General features: G+C 38.9%; 1 protein-coding gene across 12 annotated transcripts in view; it reads right to left on the bottom strand.

The window, feature by feature from the left end:
• ITSN2 (intersectin 2) overlaps positions 1-23183 on the bottom strand; it is a 145732-nt gene that overhangs the window by 55602 nt on the left and 66947 nt on the right. For 10 of the 12 annotated variants that reach the window (XR_006215972.1, XR_006215973.1, XM_042982389.1 and 7 more), the window contains 5 exons: positions 11405-11541; positions 8312-8454; positions 6966-7063; positions 1314-1489; positions 878-1022 (listed from right to left, as the gene is read on the bottom strand). Coding sequence is in view for 10 of the 12 variants with exons in the window: in XM_042982389.1 (XP_042838323.1) it covers positions 878-1022; positions 1314-1489; positions 6966-7063; positions 8312-8454; positions 11405-11541 (699 nt within the window). In the remaining 2 variants the exon portion in view is untranslated. The remainder of the gene's footprint in view (positions 1-877; positions 1023-1313; positions 1490-6965; positions 7064-8311; positions 8455-11404; positions 11542-23183) is intronic. The other 2 variants (XM_042982390.1, XM_042982394.1) reach the window with 1 other exon arrangement.

The raw sequence follows: 23183 nt of genomic DNA, 5'->3' as shown, positions 1-23183 counted from the left end.
ATTCCTGTACTCTAGCCACACTATAAATAATTCTTGTCCTGGAAACTCTGTGTTAACATGCCTCACTGACTTTCCCCAAATTATTTTTTCACAGGAATAACTTTCCTTCTCTGTTTGCTAAAATCTTGCTTATCCTCAAAGGTCCTGCTCAAATACTTGGTCCTTTGTGAACCCTGCTCCAATTCCCAAAGAGTGAATGAGATCTCTCTCGGCTATACAGTCCTCAAGATTTTGTAGAATATCTTTATTACAACCCTTCACATACTTTACAATTATTTATATATGTGTCTGTTTCATTAGATTATGACTCCTTAATGGCAGAGATTTTTTTTCCATTAAATTTCTAGCATATAAAGAAACGCCTGGAACCTATCTATGGTCATGAAGTAAACATTTTTTTGAGTGAAGGTGAAATTTGTAGGGCTCTGTTTTGACAAAGTCTGTGATTTCTTTTCAACAATATTAATGTAACAATGCCTGCAATGGTTACATGTAAAGCAGAGGCTAAATATATGTAACATAGTTCCCACACAAATTTCTTACCAACAAAACCCCAAAAACCTCCAAGCCCACATATCTTCTCACAATAACTACGAATTAAGAATAATATAGCCAGATTTATAAAGATGACATTTTGAGCTTAGAAACCCTAGCTGCTAGCAACTGGGTGCTATGAAAATGAACTGCTGAGAAACTTCTAAGTAATAATAATAATAATTTGTTTACATCATTATCACATGTCAATGACAAGAACAGAAACCAAATACTACAAACTCTGGTTAAATGAGTAAGTGATGTCTTTGTACAAAAATTTTCTATTTTATGTGAACATGAGCAATGTCAAAGAATAAAGCAGAGAAAAATTAAAGATACATACCTGTCCATGAATCGGTGATATAGATCCAGGGGAAACAGTACGAGTAAAAGCTGATTTTTTCTGCCATGATGTATTAACAGTTAGGTTTGTAAAAGATACATTTTGATAATCAGTCACTGATGCTGGTTGATTTGAAGAAAGTGATCTGTAAAATACAACACTTTGATGTAAATACACTTCATCATTTAAAATCTAATGAAGCACTACAAATTTATCAACTTATACATAATTCACATTGTGTTTAAACACAATTTTGGAAAAAAGAATTCACGAACCAAGTACTGACCTACATTTTTGTTTATTAAATTTCAGTATGAAATCTGGAACAGAAGGTACTCTTGAAGAGTCCAGCACAGATTATAATATGATTAAGTAGCAGGTTGACACAAATACATTTGCAGGGCTAAATACACTGCACTGTTAGCTAAAAACTTACTCAGAAGAAGTTGAGGTAGCAGATACTGATACTGTAGGGGGAAGTAAGGCCTTCTTAGGAGACACAGATTTTTCACCTGATGGCATTTTTTCTACATAGTTGCAAGGAAACCAGCCAAAATTTCCTTGAAAACTACCATAAAGCCAACCAGGTTCTCCTACGGTTTTTTCATCAACCTATGGAAACAAAAAGAAGGGTTAACAATGGTTAGAATGTCACACATTTACAAAGGAAAGGGATGCAGACTACTGTACAATAGCCTCATTTTCAGAATTAAGCTCATGTAACTAAAGAGCTGAGGCATTTTCTTTTCTTTTTTATTTCTTAAAAAAAGTTTTTTTTCATGTTTATTTTTTTTTTGAGAGAGACAGAGTGTGAGCAGGGGAGGGGCAGAGAACGAGAGGGAGAGGGAGACATAGAATCTGAAGCAGGCTCCAGGCTCCACGCTGTCAACACAGAGCCCGATGCAGGACTTGAACTCATGAACCGTGAAATCATGACCTGAGCTGAAGTTGGACGCTTGACTGAGCCACCCAGGTGCCCCTTTTCTTTTCTAGAGAGAGGGCGCAAGTGAGCAAGGGGGGCAGAGAGAAAGAATCCCACAAGGTGGGGGGTAGAGAGAGAGAGAGAGAGAGAGAGAGCGAGAGCGAGAGAGAGTGAGAGAGAGAGAGAGAGAGAGAGAGAAGTGGGGCTCACCCAGGGCTCATGTTTTTACCCAAAGCAGGGCTCCTGTTCACCCGAAGTGGGGCCTGAGCTCACCTGATGTGGGACTTGAACTCATGAACTGTGAGATCATGACCTGAGCTGAAGTCAGATGTTTAACAACTAAAGCCACCCATGCACCCTGAGCTGAGGCATTTTCTACATATTAATAGGTCACTATCTCTAATGACAAACAAAGGTGCCCTTTAGAAAAAAATGTTCACTTATTTTGAGAGAGCGAGAGCGAGAGCGAGAGAGAGAGAGAGAGAGAGAGAGAAGGAGGGAGTGCATGAGCAGGGGAGGAGCAGAGACAGAGGGAGAGAGAGAATCCCAAGCAGGCTCCGTGCTGTCAGTGCAGAGCCTGACATCGGGGTCAATCTCATAAACTGTGAGATCATGATCTGAGCTGAAATCAAGAGTCAGATGCTCAATCGACTAAGCCATCCAGAAGCCCCCAAAAAATGAAATTTTAAAAAGGCACCTTTGGCTCTTGATTTTGGCTCAGATCATGATCTCACAGTTAGTGAGACTGAGCCCTGCATCTGGCTCTGTGCTGGGGAGGGAGTCTGCTTGGGATTCACTCTCTCCCTCTCCCTCTGCCCTTCCCAACCTATGCCTGTTGTGCACTCTCTTTCTCTCAAAAAATTTAATTTCATCCAAGTTAAATACACAAAAATAGTTAACAGAAACAAACAGCATTCTATATGGCTTATGATGGAAGATCCCATCACTCATTATGCCCTGATTTCCACTCCTGATAACAACTTGCCATTCGTAGTTGTTTTTCTATACCATCCTCTGTATTTCTCCTTCCTTCCTTCCTTCCTTCCTTCCTTCCTTCCTTCCTTCCTCCCTCCCTCCCCCCCTTCCTTCCTTCCTTCCTTTCCTTCCTTCCTTTCTTCCTTCCTTCCTCCTTCCCTCCCTCCCTCCCTCCCTCCCTTCAAGTAGGCTTCACACTCAGCGTGGAGCCCAATGCAGGGCTTGAACTCATGATCCTGAGATCAAGACCTGAGCTGAGATCAAGCCAGATGTTTAATACCCAGGCACCCCTATCTTCTATATTTCTAAATAATGTATTTATACTATTATTTCCTGAATGTTTCAATTTTAAACATCATCTATTGGATTTTGATTATGGAAAATCAACATTTAACTTTTATTGCATCTTCTTTGTCTATCAACACTGCTATCTCAAATTTTTTGGTTTAATTATATTTAATGTTTATATTATTATGACTAGGTAAACAAATATTTCACATCTAAATCATGTAATGTTCTGATAATTACATTTCCTTTCTTGCAAACTTGTTATTTTCCTATAATCATTAATTTTTGTTTTGTTTAGTTTTGTTTAGTTCCTATTAGAGTAGTCTTCTTGAGCTAAGAGAACTAGAAAACTTTCTCTAAATACTGTTTTTCAACTGGTAACACATACAGGTGATTTGTAGTTTCATCTCTTCTCCCTTTTATTGCTGAGTAATATTACATTGTATAGATGTACCACAATTTGCTTGTATGTTTACCTACTGATGGACATTTGAGTTGTTTCCAGTTTTTGGCTATGATAAAACTATGAACATCTGTCTTTGTATATTGATCTTATATCCTGCAACCTTGCTAAACTCACTCATTAGTTCTATCATTGCTATGTAATAATTAAAAAGTGGTGTTCTAAAATATAACAAAAGGAACCACTGATAAAATATTATCTTGTAAATCTAGTTTAAGGCTAAATTTAAAACAGCTAAGCCACAGCACTAAAAATGAAGAACACAATAGACCTCAAGGAATTACTCAACCTAAAGCAGAATGCTCAGCAATATACCTAATTTAAATGCTGGTCTCAAGGCAAGGATCACTGACAGGTATGAATACTGGCATTCAAACACTAACTTCCTTCCTTCCATACAAACTTTTAAAAGCCTACTTTCTTCAATACTTTTTCCTTAAACTTTCTAGCTTTTCAAGAAGACAAGCCCCATTCATTTAATCTTTAAAATTAGACCAAGTTTGCTTTTGTAACAGGTTAATTTTAATAAATTTCGTATCTATAATTTATGGCCCTAATTAATTTTTAGTTGTCAATTTACATAGAAAGTGAAACTAAAAAAATGTATGTAAGTTCTCAGAGGTTTATGGAAACTATTACCTCAAAAATAGCATTAACATATAAGAATGCTAGAAAAACAGGTTGTCACGGAAAATGTTGCCAGGACTCAGTGGAATTTCTAATCTTTTTCACCTTCAATCAAATCTCTTCTGCCACCCTTATCCATTAAGTTGACTAGGTCTTGCCTCCTATCTGACCAAGAATAGGGAAACCATCAGATCTGAGCTCACCTTCGAATTCAGCAAAATGTATTTCTAGTCCCATGCATCCTTTCCTTCAGCCCTCTAACCAAAACGGAAGAGCTGTCTAATCCTCCCACTACTCTCTCCTCCGATGCTCTAGGTCCTAAGCCCTCCAGCCTTACTGAGAATCATCTTCACCTGTACCCACTGGTCAGAACAGAGAGGTTTGCCAGGGAGCCACGAAGTGCCTTCCTGAGTGTTCTGTATGTTGATCTGAGTGGTAGTTTCACCGATATATACATGTGTACAAATTATCTGAGCTGTACACTAACAATTGTGCACTTTACTAAATCCACTATCATTAACCTTTTCCCTCTCTGCAGATCCTATCATTATTTAAACTTGCAAATAAACCAGCAAATTTGCTCAAGCCAAGATAAAAAAACCAAAAAATGAAACACAGAACTTCCTTCAACCCACTCTCCTCATTAATCATTTTCTCTCCCTTCCCACTTTCAACGTTTTGTTTTTTTTTTATTTATTTTTTTGGGACAGAGAGAGACAGAGCATGAACGGGGGAGGGGCAGAGAGAGAGGGAGACACAGAATTGGAAACAGGCTCCAGGCTCCGAGCCATCAGCCCAGAGCCCGACGCGGGGCTCGAACTCACGGACCGCGAGTACGCCACCCAGGCGCCCTCCCTTCCCACTTTCAAAAGCTAAGCTCCTTCAAAGAATTTTATATATTCACTGTCTCCTCTTCCTCCCTTCCAATTTCAGGTCACTGAAATCTGGCTTGTTCCCCACCATTCCACTCAACTGTTTTCCTCAAGGTTAACAATAGCTCTGATACTGCTAATCTAATGGCTGTTTTCTAAGTCCTATCTTATTCACATGCAGACCACTCTTCTCAAAGTTCATTGACACTAAACTCTCCTGGCTTTTTCCTAATGACTCTAGTCGTTTCTTTTTAAGGCTCCTCTTCTTCTAATAATCCCTTTAGTGTTAGTGTCTCTTAAGGATCATCATTCATCCGCTATGCTCAAGGCAATTACCATCACAACACAATGATGACACTCAAATTGGCCTCTGATCTCTGCCTGAGATCTCTCTAGACATCTCTGGATATTCAACTGCTATCCAGAAATCTGAAACTCATCCAAACTTGAACTTATTATAATTCTCACCTAAATTGCCTCCTTTTAATCTTCCTCTCTCAATGAATGACATGGTCATCAACCAAGTTATCGAAATCAGGTATCTGGTAGTAACTCATGACTCATTGGTTATATCAGTGATTTGGCAAAGAACACCCTCAAGAAACTCCAGCTGACTCAATGTTCCTATTGTCATCGCCATCAGATTGGCTTGATGACCACGGGGCAGGTCTGCTGTAAAGCTAGTAGCTTTCTACCACCTTCCTTCCTCTGCTTTAGAATGTCCTTCTCATCAGACTACCAGCTCATTAAGTGCAGAGACTGTGTGTCTTGTTTACTATATCCCTAGCATAGCCCTCAACAAATACTTGTTGATGGTAAAAGACAGAACCAAAAATATAAATAGGTTCTTGACCAAACATGTCCAGAGATAGGCTGCATCTCTTCATTCTTAGACACAACTTCATCATCACCAACAGGTGGAGGAGGAACAGGAGGGCCAGCAGACTGTGGATTGTCAGTGGTGGCAACAGTAACAGAAGGAATGTGTAGCTGGGGATTAACCTGAGTGTTTGAACAGAGGTTTCTGGTAAAACCTATGCCAAGTACCATTAAATAGTTGCAGTATAACTGATAAAAGACACCAAACTGGTGACTATGCAGGCTAAAAAGAAAACACACACTGGCTAGGTATTCTAGGTAATATTACTTTAATTTACTAAGAAGAAAAGTGACACAGAGACTAAAATCCAAGTTACTATGCTTCTAAAGCCTGTATTCTTTCCATTATATCACAACAGCTGTATCAAATGCTATTCCCTGCATCTTCTCTTATTCATCCATTTTACATGGTTTGTGACTATATAATAAAGGCCTTTAGTTTCAAGGAACAAGGGATTGCATCTAGTTAGGGCTATAGAGTCTACTTCCTTCAATTCTTTTAATGGTTGTCAGGAAATAATCAGCACCCCCAAATTTCATTGGTAATTTATTAAAACAACACAATCAGCATCACTTTTTAAAAAATGTTTATTTTTGAGAGAGAGAGAGAGAGAGAGAGAGAGAGAGAATGAATCCAAAGTAGGCTGAGCTGTCAGCACAGAGCCTGACACAGAGTTTGAACTCAAGAGCTGTGAGATCATGGCCTGAGCCAAAGTCAGACGCCTAACCGACTGAACCACCCAGGCAACCCTCAGCATCACTATTTATGCTGTGAAGCAGTATGGCACAGTGTAAAGACCACTGGATTTGGAAATCAAAGATGTGTACTTGTGACCCACTCTGGCACTGTCCTACTGACTGTTAACATTTTGTGTAAGTCTAAGCTTCCTTACCTAGAACACAGCAGTGATAAATAATAAGCAAGTCTGCAGCATCTCATTAGGGACAAATCAGATAAAGCTTAAGGTATACATTTTAAATGGTATATCACTATATAAAATTATAGAGTAATATATTACATTGTATTAAGCTTCTTCATGAGCAAAAAAGACTGTTCCCTACCTGTATTATATCCCCGGAATTAAAACTCATCTCATCATGGCTCCTGGCTTCAAAGCGGTACAATGCTCTATAATTCACCAAAGCAGTAGCTGGCTCACCTAAAGAGAAGATAATTGTCATTATTTGCTACTTTCACGTATACCCATCTTTGCGATGACTCAATATAAAGAGCCTGTAAAATCAAAAAGAAAAAGAACTGAACATCAAACAGCAAAATGAAAATCCATTTGACAAAGGCTTGTTACAATTTAAATATGTTGTATGGCCACAGAATCAATATAAAAGCAAACAAGGACATTTATCTTTAGGAAAGCAGGAGGCAATGATACAAAGACATGACTTGTGGGGGGCCATGAGTGAGGATGTATGGGAAGATGTATGAGTGGTGGCAGGCGAGGCTGTGCAAAGTGCAGGCGGCTAAGCAGCAAGGTTTGATCTGTGGCAGTCAGGATACAACAGGAAGAGACAAAAAGAGAGGTCACAAATGAGGAGATTGGCAGCAAACAGGGTTCAGTGAAGAAAGAGCTCTAAATGCACCAGTATGGTTCTAAAAGAAAAACAGAAGAGCTCACAAATACACTAGCTTTGATAAGAATAAAAATATTTTACTTTATTCATTTGCAGAATGAATGCTTTAGCTTATAGAAATTTCAACACATGTGCCAATAAGGATTGAAATATTTGTCTGTCCAAAAGAGATATGTATCAATAATATTTGAAGTATTTTAGGAATGGACTCTGAGGTGCATCAAAAACAAAGTATATCTTTTGAGGAAATTTCAGTGTGCAAAGACTTAAATTTTATTGGTGTTTCATTAAAATAAGCAGTTTAGGGGCACCTGAGTGGCTCAGTTGGTTAAGTGTCTGACTTTGGCTCAGGTCATGATCTCACAGTCTGTGAGTTCAAGCCCCACATCAGGCTCTGTGGCTGACAGCTCAGAGCCTGGAGCCTGTTTCAGATTCTGTGTCTCCCTCTCTCTGCCCCTTCCCTGCTCACACTCTCTCTCTCTCTCAAAAATAAACATTAAAAAAAATAAAGTTTATAGTTAACACCAATTGAAGAAACTCTTTACAGCTGTTTACTTCAATTATGAAAATGTCAGAGTCTGTTCATAGTTAGTCAGTGATTACAATTTTCTTTTCTACATGTTGTTTTAAGACTTCTACCCTCAGTCTGTTTTAACAAGCCTACACACTCCTCCAAGTTTAATTCAGAAAAAGGTTTTTTCAGACTCAAAGGTTAACATCTACTTATATATATTTTTTCCCTCTCATCAGAATCATTTTTTCTTGTTGCTTTCGTTGCTCTGTCTCAGAAAAATCAAATCTATCATTTTTATCCTTACCCTTACATTGTTTCTCCTCAGCCTTCCGTTCCTCTTCTTGAACTTTTTCTTGTGTTTTTTCTTCCTGGAGTCGCTTTTGTTTTTCTTCTTCCTCTTTTCTAAGGTTTTCTCTCCATAAGTTTTCTTTTCCTTGCTTTGCTTTCCTTTACATAAAAGAAAGAGAATTTGGTGCGCCTGGGTGGCTCAGTTGGTTAAGGGTCCAACTTCGGCTCAGGTCATGATCTTGCGGTTAGTGAGTTCGAGCCCCGCATTGGGCTCTGTGCTGATAGCTCAGAGCCTGGAGCCTGCTTCTGATTCTGTGTCTTCCTCTCTTTCTCCCCATCCCCTGATCGTGTTTTCTCTCTCTTTCTCTCTCTCTCAAAAATAAACATTAAAAAATAATAATAAAAAAAGAATTTGTATCATGTCCTAAAATTTGTTATGCAAAAATATCAGATCTTGTGCTCAATGTTGCTCCTCATCAGGGAAATACAAATCAAAACCACACTCAGGTATCACCTCACGCCAGTCAGAGTGGCTAAAATGAACAAATCAGGAGACTATGGATGCTGGCGAGGATGTGGAGAAACGGGAACCCTCTTGCTCCCTTGGTGGGAATGCAAATTGGTGCAGCCACTCTGGAAAACAGTGTGGAGGTTCCTCAAAAAATTAAAAATAGACCTACCCTATGATCCAGCAATAGCACTGCTAGGAATTTACCGAAGGGATACAGGAGTACTGATGCATAGGGGCACTTGTACCCCAATGTTTATAGCAGCACTCTCAACAATAGCCAAATTATGGAAAGAGCCTAAATGTCCATCAACTGATGAATGGATAAAAAAAACTGTGGTTTATATACACAATGGAGTACTATGTGGCAACGAGAAAGAATGAAACATGGCCCTTTGTAGCAACATGGATGGAACTGGAGAGTGTGATGCTAAGTGAAATAAGCCATACAGAGAAAGACAGATACCATATGGTTTTACTCTTATGTGGATCCTGAGAAACTTAACAGAAACCCAATGGGGAGGGGAAGGAAAAAAAAAAAAAAAAGAGGTTAGAGTGGGAGAGAGCCAAAGCATAAGAGACTCTTAAAAACTGAGAACAAACTGAGGGTTGATGGGGGGTGGGAGGGAGGGGAGGGTGGGTGATGGGTATTGAGGAGGGTACCTTTTGGGATGAGCACTGGGTATTGTATGGAAACCAATTTGACAATAAACTTCATATATTGAAAAAAAAAAAAGAATAGAAACATCAAAAAAAAATATCAGATCTTGTTCCTGGCAAACTGTAGAATACACATTTCTTATGTATTTATATGCAACCTTATGAAATTATATATTATTATATAGCAAAGATGTATTAGTAGGGGATGTGGACAAACACCCTGGGGTCCTTTCTTAATTTCAACTACCGTTCCTTTTCCCAGTTAGTTCCTCTGTAACCTTCTCTGACGCTCTTTCACACCTAAGATGAATCTAGCCTTTATTTGAATTCCCAGAGCATTATAAACACCACTATCAGAGTATTTACCACATGTTTCCTGGGATAAAGCAGACTAGAGTTAAGAGAATATAAAATTAAAATTCTGGTAAACTTTCTTATATATGTGTTAGTGGATGACAAACTGGTCCAGAGCCAAAAGATGGCACAGAAGCTGGACAAAGGGCAGAGGCCACATCTACAATGTGAAAACCTGACTATAACCAACAGCGTGGGACAAGGAGGGAACCTTCCTGGGCAAATGGCCAAGAAACCAAGTTGTAGTTGTTAAGACTCAGCTCTGGACCGATTCTCCGTGTGATTCTCCTCTGATTTCTTCCCTCTTCCACTGCAGAAGGTGTGAGGAAGATGAGTGACATGAAAATGTACATTACTACTATGGTTTGTTGGCCTGAAAAAAATTGTGAGCGGTAATGAAGAGATATCAAGATACTGGCAATGGGTCAGTGGAAAATTCTGACACTGTGACTAGCTGTGTAGTTACTGCATAAGGATCAGTGGCACAGTTAAGTGGCAAATAAAAGCATTCTGAATTTGAACTTCACTGTCTCTGCTTCTATATTATTCTAGTGTCTCTTGTTGGGGGCCACAAAAGTAGGGGCCTTGGAGTTAAGAGTACCATAATGATCTGTTTAGCTGTCTCCATTTCTTATTGGAATTATGAGGAATCGAGCAGCCAGGAGTAAAACCAGAGAGTCTCCTTCATCACAGCCAACAGCAGCCACTCATTAAAAATGTGCTGGGAGTAGCTATTCTGAAGCCATTAAAAAGAGAGACCTGCCATATGGTAATGTGTCCTTCTTGCCTCCCTAGTAATATTAGCTCTTTCATGGGCATTACTCATCTACTTATCTCTGAGGCAAAGGAATGTTGGTTCATCAATATCTGTTAATTATATTGATTTCTGACACTAGAGAACTTGGGGAAGTAACTGAGGAACATATTAGAAATAAGATTCTGCAGACAGAAAAAAAAATCATGCCAAGTCTCTAAATAAATGGTTCTGTCAAATTCCACAACTGTCCTACTTTTCCTAGCTATAAATGGAGGCAATTGACAGATATCAGCGGTACAAAGAGAAATATGTCAACATAGCATTATACACTCCATCTTATCACTCTGTAAAATTAAGTATTTGGTTTTTGTGATCTTTCAGGAAACAGTAATAGATTTACAGTGGAGAGATGGAAATGATGACTGCCAGACATTTATGCTTGGCTCTTTAGCTAGATTATTTTTATTTAATTCTCAGTTACCTATGAAGCATACATCAGTATTTCTATTTCTGAGATGGAGAAACTGGGGTTCGAAAGGTAAAGTGACTCAACCAAAGTCACCCAAATCATTAAGTGGCAGATCAAGAAGTCCAAGAAGATCAAGAAGGCCTGACTCCAAAGCCCCTATTTTTCACTAATGGAACATAAAATTGATTACTATAAACTCAGTCCCAAAAGAAGACCTGAATTTCTAAAACTGACAATCTAATTAGCATCCTAGAATAATCCTTTTATTTCCCTTAAATTTTCATAGTCAAACTAAAGATATGAGCAATAAAGTTAGAAATCTAATAGTAATACAGTATGATAAATTTATTAGTTACATTACCTTACAGCCTCATCTTCTAGTTTCTTCTTCTGTATTAGCTCTGACCTTTTTCTTTCAATTTCCTTCAACTTGTCACGTTTGATCTTATAAAGTTGTTCAAGGGCTAACTGCTGTGTATTGTAGCTTTCTCTCAGTTCCTAAGGAGAAAATGAAAATAAGTCAATATACCGTTGATTTAACTATTTTTGTCTTACGTAATAATGTGGCACTTTCATTAACAGACACAAATCCTAAAGCAAGTTAAACTAAAGTAAAAAGAGTAAAAGTTTTAGAAATCTCTGGATGATTAAAAAAAAACTTGAAAACAAATATTTAAGCCTTGTAACTAACCACTGAGGACAAACATATGTTAAAATCACCTACTTTTGTATTAATTCATTTCTAAGGAATACAGGTAAGAAAATTTTATAAGCCAATTCTTTGATTTGGTACTTTATTTTCTTTCTTTCTTTTTTTTTTTTTTTAATGTTTATTTATTTTTGAGACAGAGAGAGACAGAGCATGAACAGGGGAGGGTCAGAGAGAGGGAGACACAGAATCTGAAACAGGCTCCAGGCTCTGAGCTGTCAGCACAGAGCCCGACGCGGGGCTCGAACTCACAGACCGCGAGATCATGACCTGAGCCGAAGTCGGCCGCTTAACCGACTGAGCCACCCAGGCGCCCCAGTACTTTATTTTCAATAAAAAGCCAATCCATTAAAAATATGGGGAAGATATTTGCTTATTATTTGAAGAGGAATTTTGTTCAATCATATTTTTTACATATGTAGTTTAACCAAGTTACCCATAACTTTTTAACAATTAACAACCCATCAACAATTATTGAATAATTCAGTTAAAACTAAAAATGGAAAGGATGTCTGCCATGACATCCTTGACTAGAGAGAGCAAAAATAACGAAAAGTATTCCAAACAGGAATTGAAATAAACACTTGTTTATTGAGCATCTAGTTCTATGCAGTGCTGCACAGATATGCAGGGGATCAAATCGAGGGCCCTCTAACTCTCAAGGCTGCAGTCTTTGCTTTCAAAGAGCTCACTTATCTCAAAGCAGCAAAAAGTGCCAAAATGTGGGATAGAGCTCAGTGCCTTAGTGGAAACCTGTGGTTATCTGTTCAGCATTTTTCCTTATATCTTCTTCTAAAAGCACCTTTCCCAAGTACCTGCTCCAACCCTGTTTGATATGGTTGTGATGAATCTGTCAAATTCAGTGCTCCTCTCACTCCCACTGGGGTGCAGTCATTTAATTTAGGCTGAACCCATCAGAGCAACCCACCTCCCTGGCCAGAATGACTGGTCCAAAGGACATCTGATCCAAGCTGGGCCAGAATCCTCTGCTGAGATTCGGACAGACTGAAGAGGGGAGAAAGAAATCTTTCCTGCTTGAAGCTCATTAAACTGAAGCTAAACCTGGAGATGCCCCACTACAGTGTAGCCATTGGGGTAGAAATGAAATCAACACAGAAAAGAGAGAAGCAAAGACTGGAGGCAGAGAGGGAGGACTGGGGGAAGTGAATCTCCAAGTGCATTCCTGTGTCTTAGAACTGCCCCTGCCCAGGAGTGCTTCTACTGACTCAGTCAGCAGTCCTGGTACTCTGCCAGTAACTACTCTCATTAGCTTAACTATTTTGAACTGACTTTCTTTTACATGGAATCTACAGAATCCTGAACAAGAGAGTACAAAAAGGCTGGAATATGGAAGAGGAAATAAAAGCACAACCCCCCCCCCCCAAACCTTAAAGTAATCAAAAGAGGTTTCATGGCAAAGGTGAGACCTTAAATAAACAGTTCAGCTGACCCTCAAACAACTGGATTTGAATTGCGTGTCCACCTATACACAGATTTTTTAAAATAAATATGGCATAATGCTGTAAATGTGTTTTCTCTTTATGATTTTCTCAGTAACATTTTCTTTTCTCTAGCTTAATTTTAAGAATATAGCATAATATACATATAACATAAAATCTGGGTTAATCACTGTTTCTGTTACAGGTAAGATGTCTGGTTAACAGTAGGCTCTTAGTAGTTAAGTTCTGGGGAAGTCAAAAAGTTGTATGCAGATTTTCAACTATATTGGGCATTGGCGCCCAACCCATGTTGCTCAAGGGTTAACTGTGTTTGGTAGAACGTTTTGGTAAAAAATGTTTTGGGGGTATCTACACACACACACAATAACGAAACTCCAAACAAAAAATCTTCCAAAACAAAAAAATTCCAAAAACCCAAACTCAATTTCTTTCCAGAAATAAAATATTTTATAGGTGAACCCTTTTAACTTGATTGAAGTAATAGATTTGAGTACAATGTGGTGTCTGAAGACTATGTCCAAAATGTCTGAGATCAAGATGGGCAGCTTGAGCCAATAACAACACAAATACTGCATTCAGAGCAGTTTCCACAAATCTCGGCTTCTATAGTTCCCTTGGTTGTATCTTTCTCCAAATTCTAGTGAAAAGCAGAAGAATAATGGTGGTTACAGTCTATGGAGAAGCAGTTTGCTTTAGTGATAAGGACTCTGGGAGCAGAGGTCTGAATCAGGCTCTGTTAGTGATGAGCTGAGGAACCTTAGGAGAGTCACTCAGCCGTTTCCCCATTTGTAAAATGTAATTATAATACATGTCTCACAATGTTCTTGTGAGGATTAAATGGGTTAATACACACAAAGTGCTTACAAACTGTGCAGGGCACATGTTAAGTTCATAATAATTTTAGCTATTATTATTGGCTGAGGTCCTAAAGAAGGGGAATCGGAAGTTTAAAAGGAGAGTAAAAAGGAGCCAAATTAATGTCTGATCTTATCGTTGCAAGGTTAGCCCTCCAATTTGTCCTGTAAGATACCGCTCTAAGTCTTTCTTTATGAGCTCCATTCCTCCAGTGGCTGAGTTCATGAGCTTTCCTTGATCCCCAAGGCATCCAGTGCCCCTCCCTCTATCAAAGTCAGCATCTTCTGACTGTACGGTTGCCCCCTTCACTGGAGTCAGTTTCTTGACAACAGGACTGTCTTTCATCAAAGCATCCCCATCCAAGAGGGCCTGGGATAGTGTGGATATTTAATTAGTATTTATTGGATGCATGAGAATGCATAAACAATAGTCTATACATACTAATAACATTTGAAGAGCACCGTAAGTCTTGCCAGAAACTTCCTCTGCTTGACTGCAGTGATCTTAGCAATTCCTAGCACTAGACTCACTCCTCTGGATCAAGTCACCCCCTCCAGGAGGCCCTGGTTAAATATATCGGTTAACTCAGAACAAGTAAACTAATGAAGTAACTATGGACAGAACTACTGCAGTCTTAATAGAATGACAGATCTGCTTTTTCAGGTTAAGGAAGTTCTATTCCTAACTTGCTAATAAGTTTTTCATGTTTTAATCATGAATGGATATTAAATTTTACAAATGCCTTTTCTGCATCGAATGAGATATATACCATTTTCCCCCCTTTAATCTGTTTATATGGCAAACTACACATTTTTGTATGTCAAACCATCTTTGCATGACTAAGGTAAATCCAATTTTGTGGTCACTATGGATTATCCTTTTTTTAATAAATTCTGCATTCATCTTTTTAATATTGTTTAGAACTTTTATCTCTATGTTAAACTGGCCCATAGTTATGCTTTCTCATACTGTTCTTATCAGGTTTTGATATGTTTATGATAACTTCATATAAGTTGGGAATATTCCCACATTTTCTGTATTTCAGAACCGTTGTATAAGACTAGATTTACTTGTTCCTTCAGTAAAAACTCTGGGTCTGGATTCTCTTTTAGGGAAGATTTCAAACTATAGATTTAAAATATTTTATGATGGGGCGCCTGGGTGGCTCAGTTGGTTGAGCGTCCGACTTCGGCTCAGGTCATGATCTCGCGGTGTGTGAGTTCGAGCCCCGCGTTGGGCTCTGGGCTGACAGCTCAGAGCCTGGAGCCTGCTTCAGATTCTGTGTCTCCCTCTCTCTCTGCCCCTCCCCTGCTCATGCTCTGTCTCTCTCTGTCTCAAAAATAAATAAAAACATTAAAAAAAATTTTTTTTAATAAAATAAAATATTTTATGATGATAGAGCTACCCAGACACTTTATATTTTGAGTCAGTTTTGGCAAGTTGTAACTTCATCTATGTTTTTATATTTATGTGCAAAAATCTGTCATAATATCCTTTTCTTTTTATGTTTGCAGCATATTTAATTGTATTTCCTTTTCACTCCTAATGAATAATTTTTGTTATTTCCACTTTCTTTTAAAATCGGTCTTGCCAGAGGTTTCATTTTATTAATCTTTAAAAGACTCAAACACTGGCTTTCTTGATTCTTTGTATTAAATGTCTGTCTTTTCTCTCATGAATTTCCTTCTACTTTTTTTGCTTTATTATGCTAGCCTTTTTCTAGCTTCTCAAGTTGAATGCTTAGCTTAGAAATTTTCATCTTTTTTCTTCCCAATATAACCATTTAAGGTCAAATGCTAACTATTTGGGTTGAAATTCTGCTCTTACACTTACAAGCTGTATGACTCAACTTCTGAGCCTTAATTTACTTCTATGTGAAATGTGGAGAATAATAATATCTACCTACATCACGGGGTTAAGGTAAGGATTAATAAGTTAATATAAATAAGACAGAATGGTGTCAGTCCCAGAGAAAGCCCTTCATAAAACTTGGCTAATATTAATAGATCTTCATTTATGAATTAGAAAATGGCTACTGACACCTGGTATGCCAGATGAGTAATCTGCTCATTTACACTGTCCCTCTCCCTCTCCATTGCCCAGTGTTGATATCTACCCCTGGTTAATCTACTTAGTACCCTTATAACTTGAAAACACACTTTATCTACTTTTTCATTTTTCAAACACTTGACATTTTGCCATTCTAAATTTTTCTCTGCTTTTTTATTTTGAAAACTTTCAAACATACAGGAAATTTGATTAAGTTGAAGACACTGATGCCTTCAGATACTTCATCATTAGTCTACATAACTACAAGGCCAATGCCAGTACCAAACTAAAGAAATTTAACACAGCCATAAAATGTCACTTAATACAGAGTTTATATTAAAAAATGTCCCCACTAGTGTAAATACTGTCCTCAATAATAGTTTTCTGATCCATGATCCAATCAAGGGATCGTTTTGCTGTCACGATCCTTCAGTCATGGCTCATGAAGTGTCCTTCGGTCATGGCTCTTTGGTCTCTTTAAATCTGGAAACTTGCCTCCATCTTTTGTGAGATTCACATTTTTAGAGACAATTTGGGCATGTCTAATTACTTCCTTACACCTAGATCAAATATTTTTGGCAGAAACAGTATAGACATGATGTTGTGTTTCTTTCAGTGCAACATATCAGGAGACAAAAAGTTGGTTTGCACCATTTTGGTAATGTTATACTTGACCACTTGGTTAGGATTGGTTTACTTAGTTTTGGACCCAAGTGTACCTCAACAGGGCTCAACAAAGCACTCACAAAAATGTTTAAATCCAGCATCTACTTCAATTGTTTTCATTTCTCAGAGTACTTCTTTCTTCTACCATCCTGATAGAAGTGAAAGATGTAACTCACTGAACTTTAACCACCAATACTGAATATCTCCTAAGTGACAGGAAGCAATCTTATATTCTGATTTTGCTTAAAGAAAGCATGTGATGTTCTTTCCAAAGGCCAAGACATAAAAGAGATTCAACTGACAAAATACAACTCAGCTGAATAATGTCACATAATCAGGACAAAATGTTACCAGTCATGAAAAAAAAAAAAATCATAGGGGCGCCTGGGTGGCTCAGTCAGTTAAATGTCCAACATCAGCTCAGGTCATGATCTCACGGTTTGTGGGTTCGAGACCGGCGTCAGGCTCTGTGCTGACAGCTCAGAGCCTGAAGCCTGCTTCGCATTCTGTCTCCCTCTCTCTCTGCCCCTCCCCTGCTCACACTCTTTCTCTCAAAAATAAACATTAAAAAAATTTTTAAAAAAGAAAAAAATCATAGAATGCAAATTAGCTCCTCAAACTTAACATCCCCTAAGCCCCCTGAACATCTGTGTAGCACTTTAATGTGCTGTTACACATAACACCTACATTTGATCTCAGTAGTGTTCTCGTAAAATAGATACAATGATCATCCATTTTTAAAAGATTTTTAAATTTAAAAAAAATGTTTATTTTTATTTTTCAGAGAGAGTAAGCAGGGGAGGGGCAGAGAGAGAAGGGGACAGAGGATCCAAAGCAGGCTCTGTGTTGACAGCAGAGAGAGCAATGAGGGGCTTGAACTCGCAAACCGCGAGATCATGAAGTTGGACGTTCAACCAACTGGGCCACCCAGGTGGTGACCACTTCTGAGGCTCAGATGATTAAGGGACTTGCCTAGTTTTGAACTACCTCCACCATGCCATTCAAATTCCTGCACATACCAGATTCTATACTTACTTTCACTTAAACTCACTGTCAGATAAATTACTAAAATATCTTTTATTAGCTAGGAAACATTTCTAAGATTAAATGATTTAAAGGGAATTGAAACAAACAGTATTTCATGTCTGTTCTAAAGGGGGTGACTGTGATGCAAGAACATAAAAGCAGTATTCTGAATAAGAGGCAACATCAAGCGTAAGTGATGACCATTTACCAACCCAGTGTACCGATTCTCTCAGAGCTTGTTAACCAACAAGAGAGATCACCTGCCTCCATCCTGAATCGGATGAGCCATCAGTAAAATTCAATTTTAGAAGCACTGTCTACAGTAACTGAGGACTAGTCAGCAAGGCCAGAATGACAAAAGTCCCAACGGAAAGGTTTAGAATAGAGGTCTACTATAAGCCACAATTCTGGTGTTGACACTTTCTCTCCAAGGAATAGGATCTCCTCAATCATTATCCCAAGTCAGCAGTGGTGACCTTCCAATGCACTAAAAGTACTGTGGAGATTCAGGATAATCCCTACCCTGATAAGAACAATAAAAAGATTTGTATAGCACATAATAGTTCACAAAGCACTTCTGTATATATGCTATCTCATTTAATTGTCCTAAGACTGCAAAGAAGGCAGAGCACATATTGTCAGCTGTAACTGAAGAAAGCAAAATTTTGAGGTTAAATGACAGTTACACAGCTAGCAAGTGGTATGGATAGGACCAGGACTCATTTCTTCAGACTCCATGGCCACGACTGTTTTCACTGCAACTCAATGCTAAAGACAGGACAGTGTGTGAATTTCCTTAATGGAATAAGGGCCTGTCAAATATCTCACCTTTGAATCCACTGGCTGTGCTATGTGTCCTAGTGTGACTTGAGCAAAAGAGTAAAAATTACCACTGATCCTGTACATGAACATTACAGGGTCCAGAAGAACATAGTATCTTCAGAAAACAAACTTACAATTTTATGCTTCCATTTCACCACAAGTAGGCTAAAGCAGTGATCACTCCAAACACTGTCTCAAAGACCACACATTAGAACTCACTGCCTGTCTTCCTCCGACACCAGAGACCAATTCTATCTCACCTGTCAACCCACCTGGCCTTCCTTGTCATCCTTTACCACCTAAATTCTCATCTCTAGAATGCTGTTTATCTCTTGATCTGACCCAATTCCCCACCCTTTCTCTCCTCAAACCCTTGCACTGCCCAGGAACTTCCTGTTTGTGGTCAGGAAGTTCCCCAAATATCCACACATCTCTGAACGGAAACTCCCTTAGCTCTTTGCCCTTTTGGCTGATCCCTTAAGACATGCTTTTCCTCGATTTCCCTCTCAGTTTATCACCACATATTCCATTTACATCAGGGTGAAGGGAGAACTAAAGTTATTTTCCTTGCTCTTCACTGCCATTTCCAGACCATTCTCTTCACTCTTACAAACTAACGCTTTTCTGAGGCTCACACCATCTTGCAACACCCCCTCTTCTTCTTCTTTATTGTCATTTCTTGATAATCTGGTCTGATCCTCATTCATTAATCTTCACTACTCCAAGGGTTTGAAATCCACATGGACTCGATCAAAACCTCAACTCTCCCTTTTATACTCTATTTAATCCGCCATTTGCATTATTATACCTTGAATCTTGTCATCATTAGAAACAGAACTACTGATTAAATATCTCATTCTTCAAACAGAAGTTCTTATCCTTCAAGCTTTTCTTATACCTGGTGCACCCATTTCAACAGTTTTCCAACCTAAGACCTCCATTCTTGACCCCATCATTCTCTCCTTTTTCATCAGCACCCCTTCCTCTCCTCATACTCCTACTTGTCCAGCCCATATTTCAGAGTTCACCTTTACTGTAATTAGTGTGTCAAGATCTGCAACTCCCTGTCCCCCTGCCTCGTTGCCACGTCTATTAAAACCTCAAACCTGGGGCGCCTGGATGGCTCAGTTGGTTAAGCTTCTGACTTCAGCTCAGGTCATGATCTCACAGTTCATGGGTTCGAGCCCTGCGTTGGGCTCTGTGCTAACAGCTCAGAGCCTGGAGCCTGCTTCGGATTCTGTGTCTCCCTTGCTCTTTGCCCCTCTCATCCTCATGCTCTGTCTCTGTCTCTCAATAATAAATAAATGTTAAAAAAAATTCTAAAACAAACAAAACCCCTCAAACCTGTATGAACCTATGAACCTACTTCATTAGCCTTCCTTGTGCCCATCCCAAGCATACAGTTAGGTATGTTGTTTTCTTTTCTTTTTAAATTTATTATTTTTTGATGTTTATTTATTTAAAAGAAAAAAATTTTTTTAACATTTATTTTTGAGAGAGAGAAAGAGCATGAACGGGGGAGGGTCAGAGAGACAGAGACACAGAATCTGAAACAGGCTCCAGGCTCTGAGCTGTCAGCACAGAGCCCGACACGGGGCTCGAACTCACGGACCACGAGATCACAACCTGAGCTGAAGTCGGACGCTTAACTGACTGAGCCACCCAGGCACCCCTTGATGTTTATTTTGGAGAGAGAGACAGCACACGAGCGGGGAAGGGGCAGAGAGAGGGAAACACAGAATCTGAAGCAGGGTCCAGGCTCCATGCTATCGGCACAGAGCCTGACATGGGGCTTAAACCCATCAACTATGAGATCATGACCTGAACTAAAGTCAACGCTTAACTGACTGAGCCACCCATGTGCCCCAGGTATGCTGTTTTCAATTTATATTCATGACCTCCAACTTCAAACAGGCACCCAACATTGCTCAGCACATCTACTGTTTTCCTCTACTAAGTGTGCACCCCCTACCCTCACCAAGATGTCTATTCCTCACCAGGCCTACTTCTCTCTCTTGCAACTTCCTAATCTTCCATCCATTCTCACTACCAGCTAATAATCTTGCCTCATTAAATCTCCCTCATTAGAGTTCCCTCATCTTTCCATCTCAAAAATCAATAAAACTTCCTGCAGCTGCACCCATCTTCTTCTATCCAGTTGAAATTATTCCATGTCCTCAACTACCCAGGAAGATTCCTTGTAATGGTCCAACTTGCTTCTGATTTTAAGTCTTGAAGCTGTCAGCTTCCTACTCTCCACCAGCAAATTTAGCTGTATCCACACTCATCTTTTCTCCATATGCTACAGTCAAAGTCTTTTTATCTAATCCTTAAATCCAGGCTCTGGATTCTATCTCAATCTGGTTCCCTAGGACTCTATCAGTTACTACCACCTCATATCTCTCACTCAATCTCTCACTACCTTTCTCCCTTTCTGTCCTCAGTCTCCTTCAAGGTGTTTTTGTTTTTTCCCATTTAAAAAATAGCCTTTATTTAGCAGAAAAAATACATGGAGTCACAAGTGTTGCTGGCATCTGGGATACATGGCTCTCTGCTGTTTTTTGGTAAATTTCTTTCTACCTTTTTTCCCCATAAACTCCATATACTAACCCTAAATGCTGCATATTTTCTGAGAACATTCAAAACCATTCATTCATTCCACAAGTATTTCTTGCCACCCACTACATTTCATGTATATGATCCATGTAGGTGCTGGGAATTCAGCAATGAGATATTTGGCTTGAGCCAGGCAATCATCATTAAGACAGATATGGTGAGTTACCTAACCAGCTCTGTTTTCTCCATTTCCATTCCTCTGTCCTAACAGAAGCTATCTCTTCACCATGTAACCAACTACCTCACAGAAAGCTGATACCATCTCCAAGCGTGGTCCCAATTATTCCCCACCTCCAAGCTTTACTGAGATATAACTGACAAATAAAAATTATACATGTTTAAGATATATAATTTGGGGCGCCTGGGTGGCTCAGTCGGTTAAGTGGCCGACTTCAGCCCAGGTCACGATCTCGCGGTCTGTGAGTTCGAGCCCCGCGTCGGGCTCTGGGCTGATGGCTCAGAGCCCGGGGCCTGCTTCCGATTCTGTGTCTCCCTCTCTCTCTGCCCCTCCCCCGTTCATGCTCTGTCTCTCTCTGTCTCAAAAATAAATAAAGGTTAAAAAAAAAATTAAAAAAAAAAAAAGATATATAATTTGATGTTTCAATATTAGTATATACTGTGAAATGATTACCATAACCAAGTTAATTAACATCCCTATGTCACATAGTTACCATTTTCTCTCCTATTTAGCAAATCTCAAGTGTACAACAGGATATTGCTAACTATAGTCACCACGCTGTACAACAGATCCCAGAACTTATCCATCTTGCATAACGGAAAGTTTGTATCCTTTGTCCTTCAAGTCTTTCTGAAACCAAAAAAAAAAAAGGTTTTCCTTTGACCTCAGGCTTTCTTTGCATTCTCCTCCCAAAGCTGTTCATACTCAGCCCTTCCTCAACTCCCGTTCATTCCTGATCTGTGCAGGCCAGCTTCTGCTCACATAACTAAACTGGCAATGTAATAAGGTCTGCAAAGGTCTCACTGACAATTCAATGGATAGTTTTCAGCAATATATTAACCAACTGCTCCGCATTGCTTTGCAATGATGACTACAGTTCTCATCCCCTTTTAATTTCCTAAATTGCCTCTGATGAAAGTTATCAATAAGCAGTGAAAGGCTGGAAGGCAGGAAGCAGAAGGAAGAAAGTAAAAAAAGAGACAAGAATAATCTGCTGGCCTGTGAAGAATCAAATGCTAACTGAAATAATCAGGCTTATGTGTGTGAGTACAGTCCATAAATCATCATCAAACCTCATTTTATAGACGAAGAAACTTAGGTTGAAATTTCTATGCAACCTATAGTAGAAGTTCTAAGACCAGATATTCTGGCCATTTACGTTATAAAGAAAAAGCTGATACTATCTTTCCAACTTGCCCTACCTTTGCTTACATAACAAATGAATTCTACTTATCATGTTCCTGTCTTCACTGTGTGTGAAGACATATACATATACATGCAACTGCCTACTGCCATCCATAGTAGAAGGGAGCAGAATGAACACTCAAAATCTAGGGTCAGCAAGTGCTAAATGCAAAGCATCTTTCTTTAAATTATATTAAAACAGGAATTCATGGAGTATTTGAAATACTCTATGTGCTACAAATGACAAGGTGAACTATTTATGTATATGACTTAAACATTTTTATCCGAAGGGCAAGCATTCTAAACATGAGGCCTGGTAACCAGACGTGACTAAGGCCACCCTGCACTACTGGTTCTTTCAGATTTTTCTTTACAGCAGCATTAGGAAGCAGCCTGGTATATACATGACATAACCTTGCTCTGTATTTCAGAAAGTATAACTTTTATTTTAAACAATGATTTCCAGTGATATGGGTAAATGATTTAAATTCACATTCCCTTAGCTTTCTTTTTTATTGACTCAGTAATCATCCCAGCAGTTAACCCAATGCACAGGGACGTTTTAAGGGAATTT

The sequence above is a fragment of the Panthera tigris genome, chromosome A3 (genome assembly GCF_018350195.1).
Source record: "Panthera tigris isolate Pti1 chromosome A3, P.tigris_Pti1_mat1.1, whole genome shotgun sequence".
Classification (NCBI taxonomy): domain Eukaryota; kingdom Metazoa; phylum Chordata; class Mammalia; order Carnivora; family Felidae; genus Panthera; species Panthera tigris.
The sequence above is the reverse complement of the archived record's forward strand: the minus strand, read 5'-3'. Positions and strand labels throughout refer to the sequence as shown.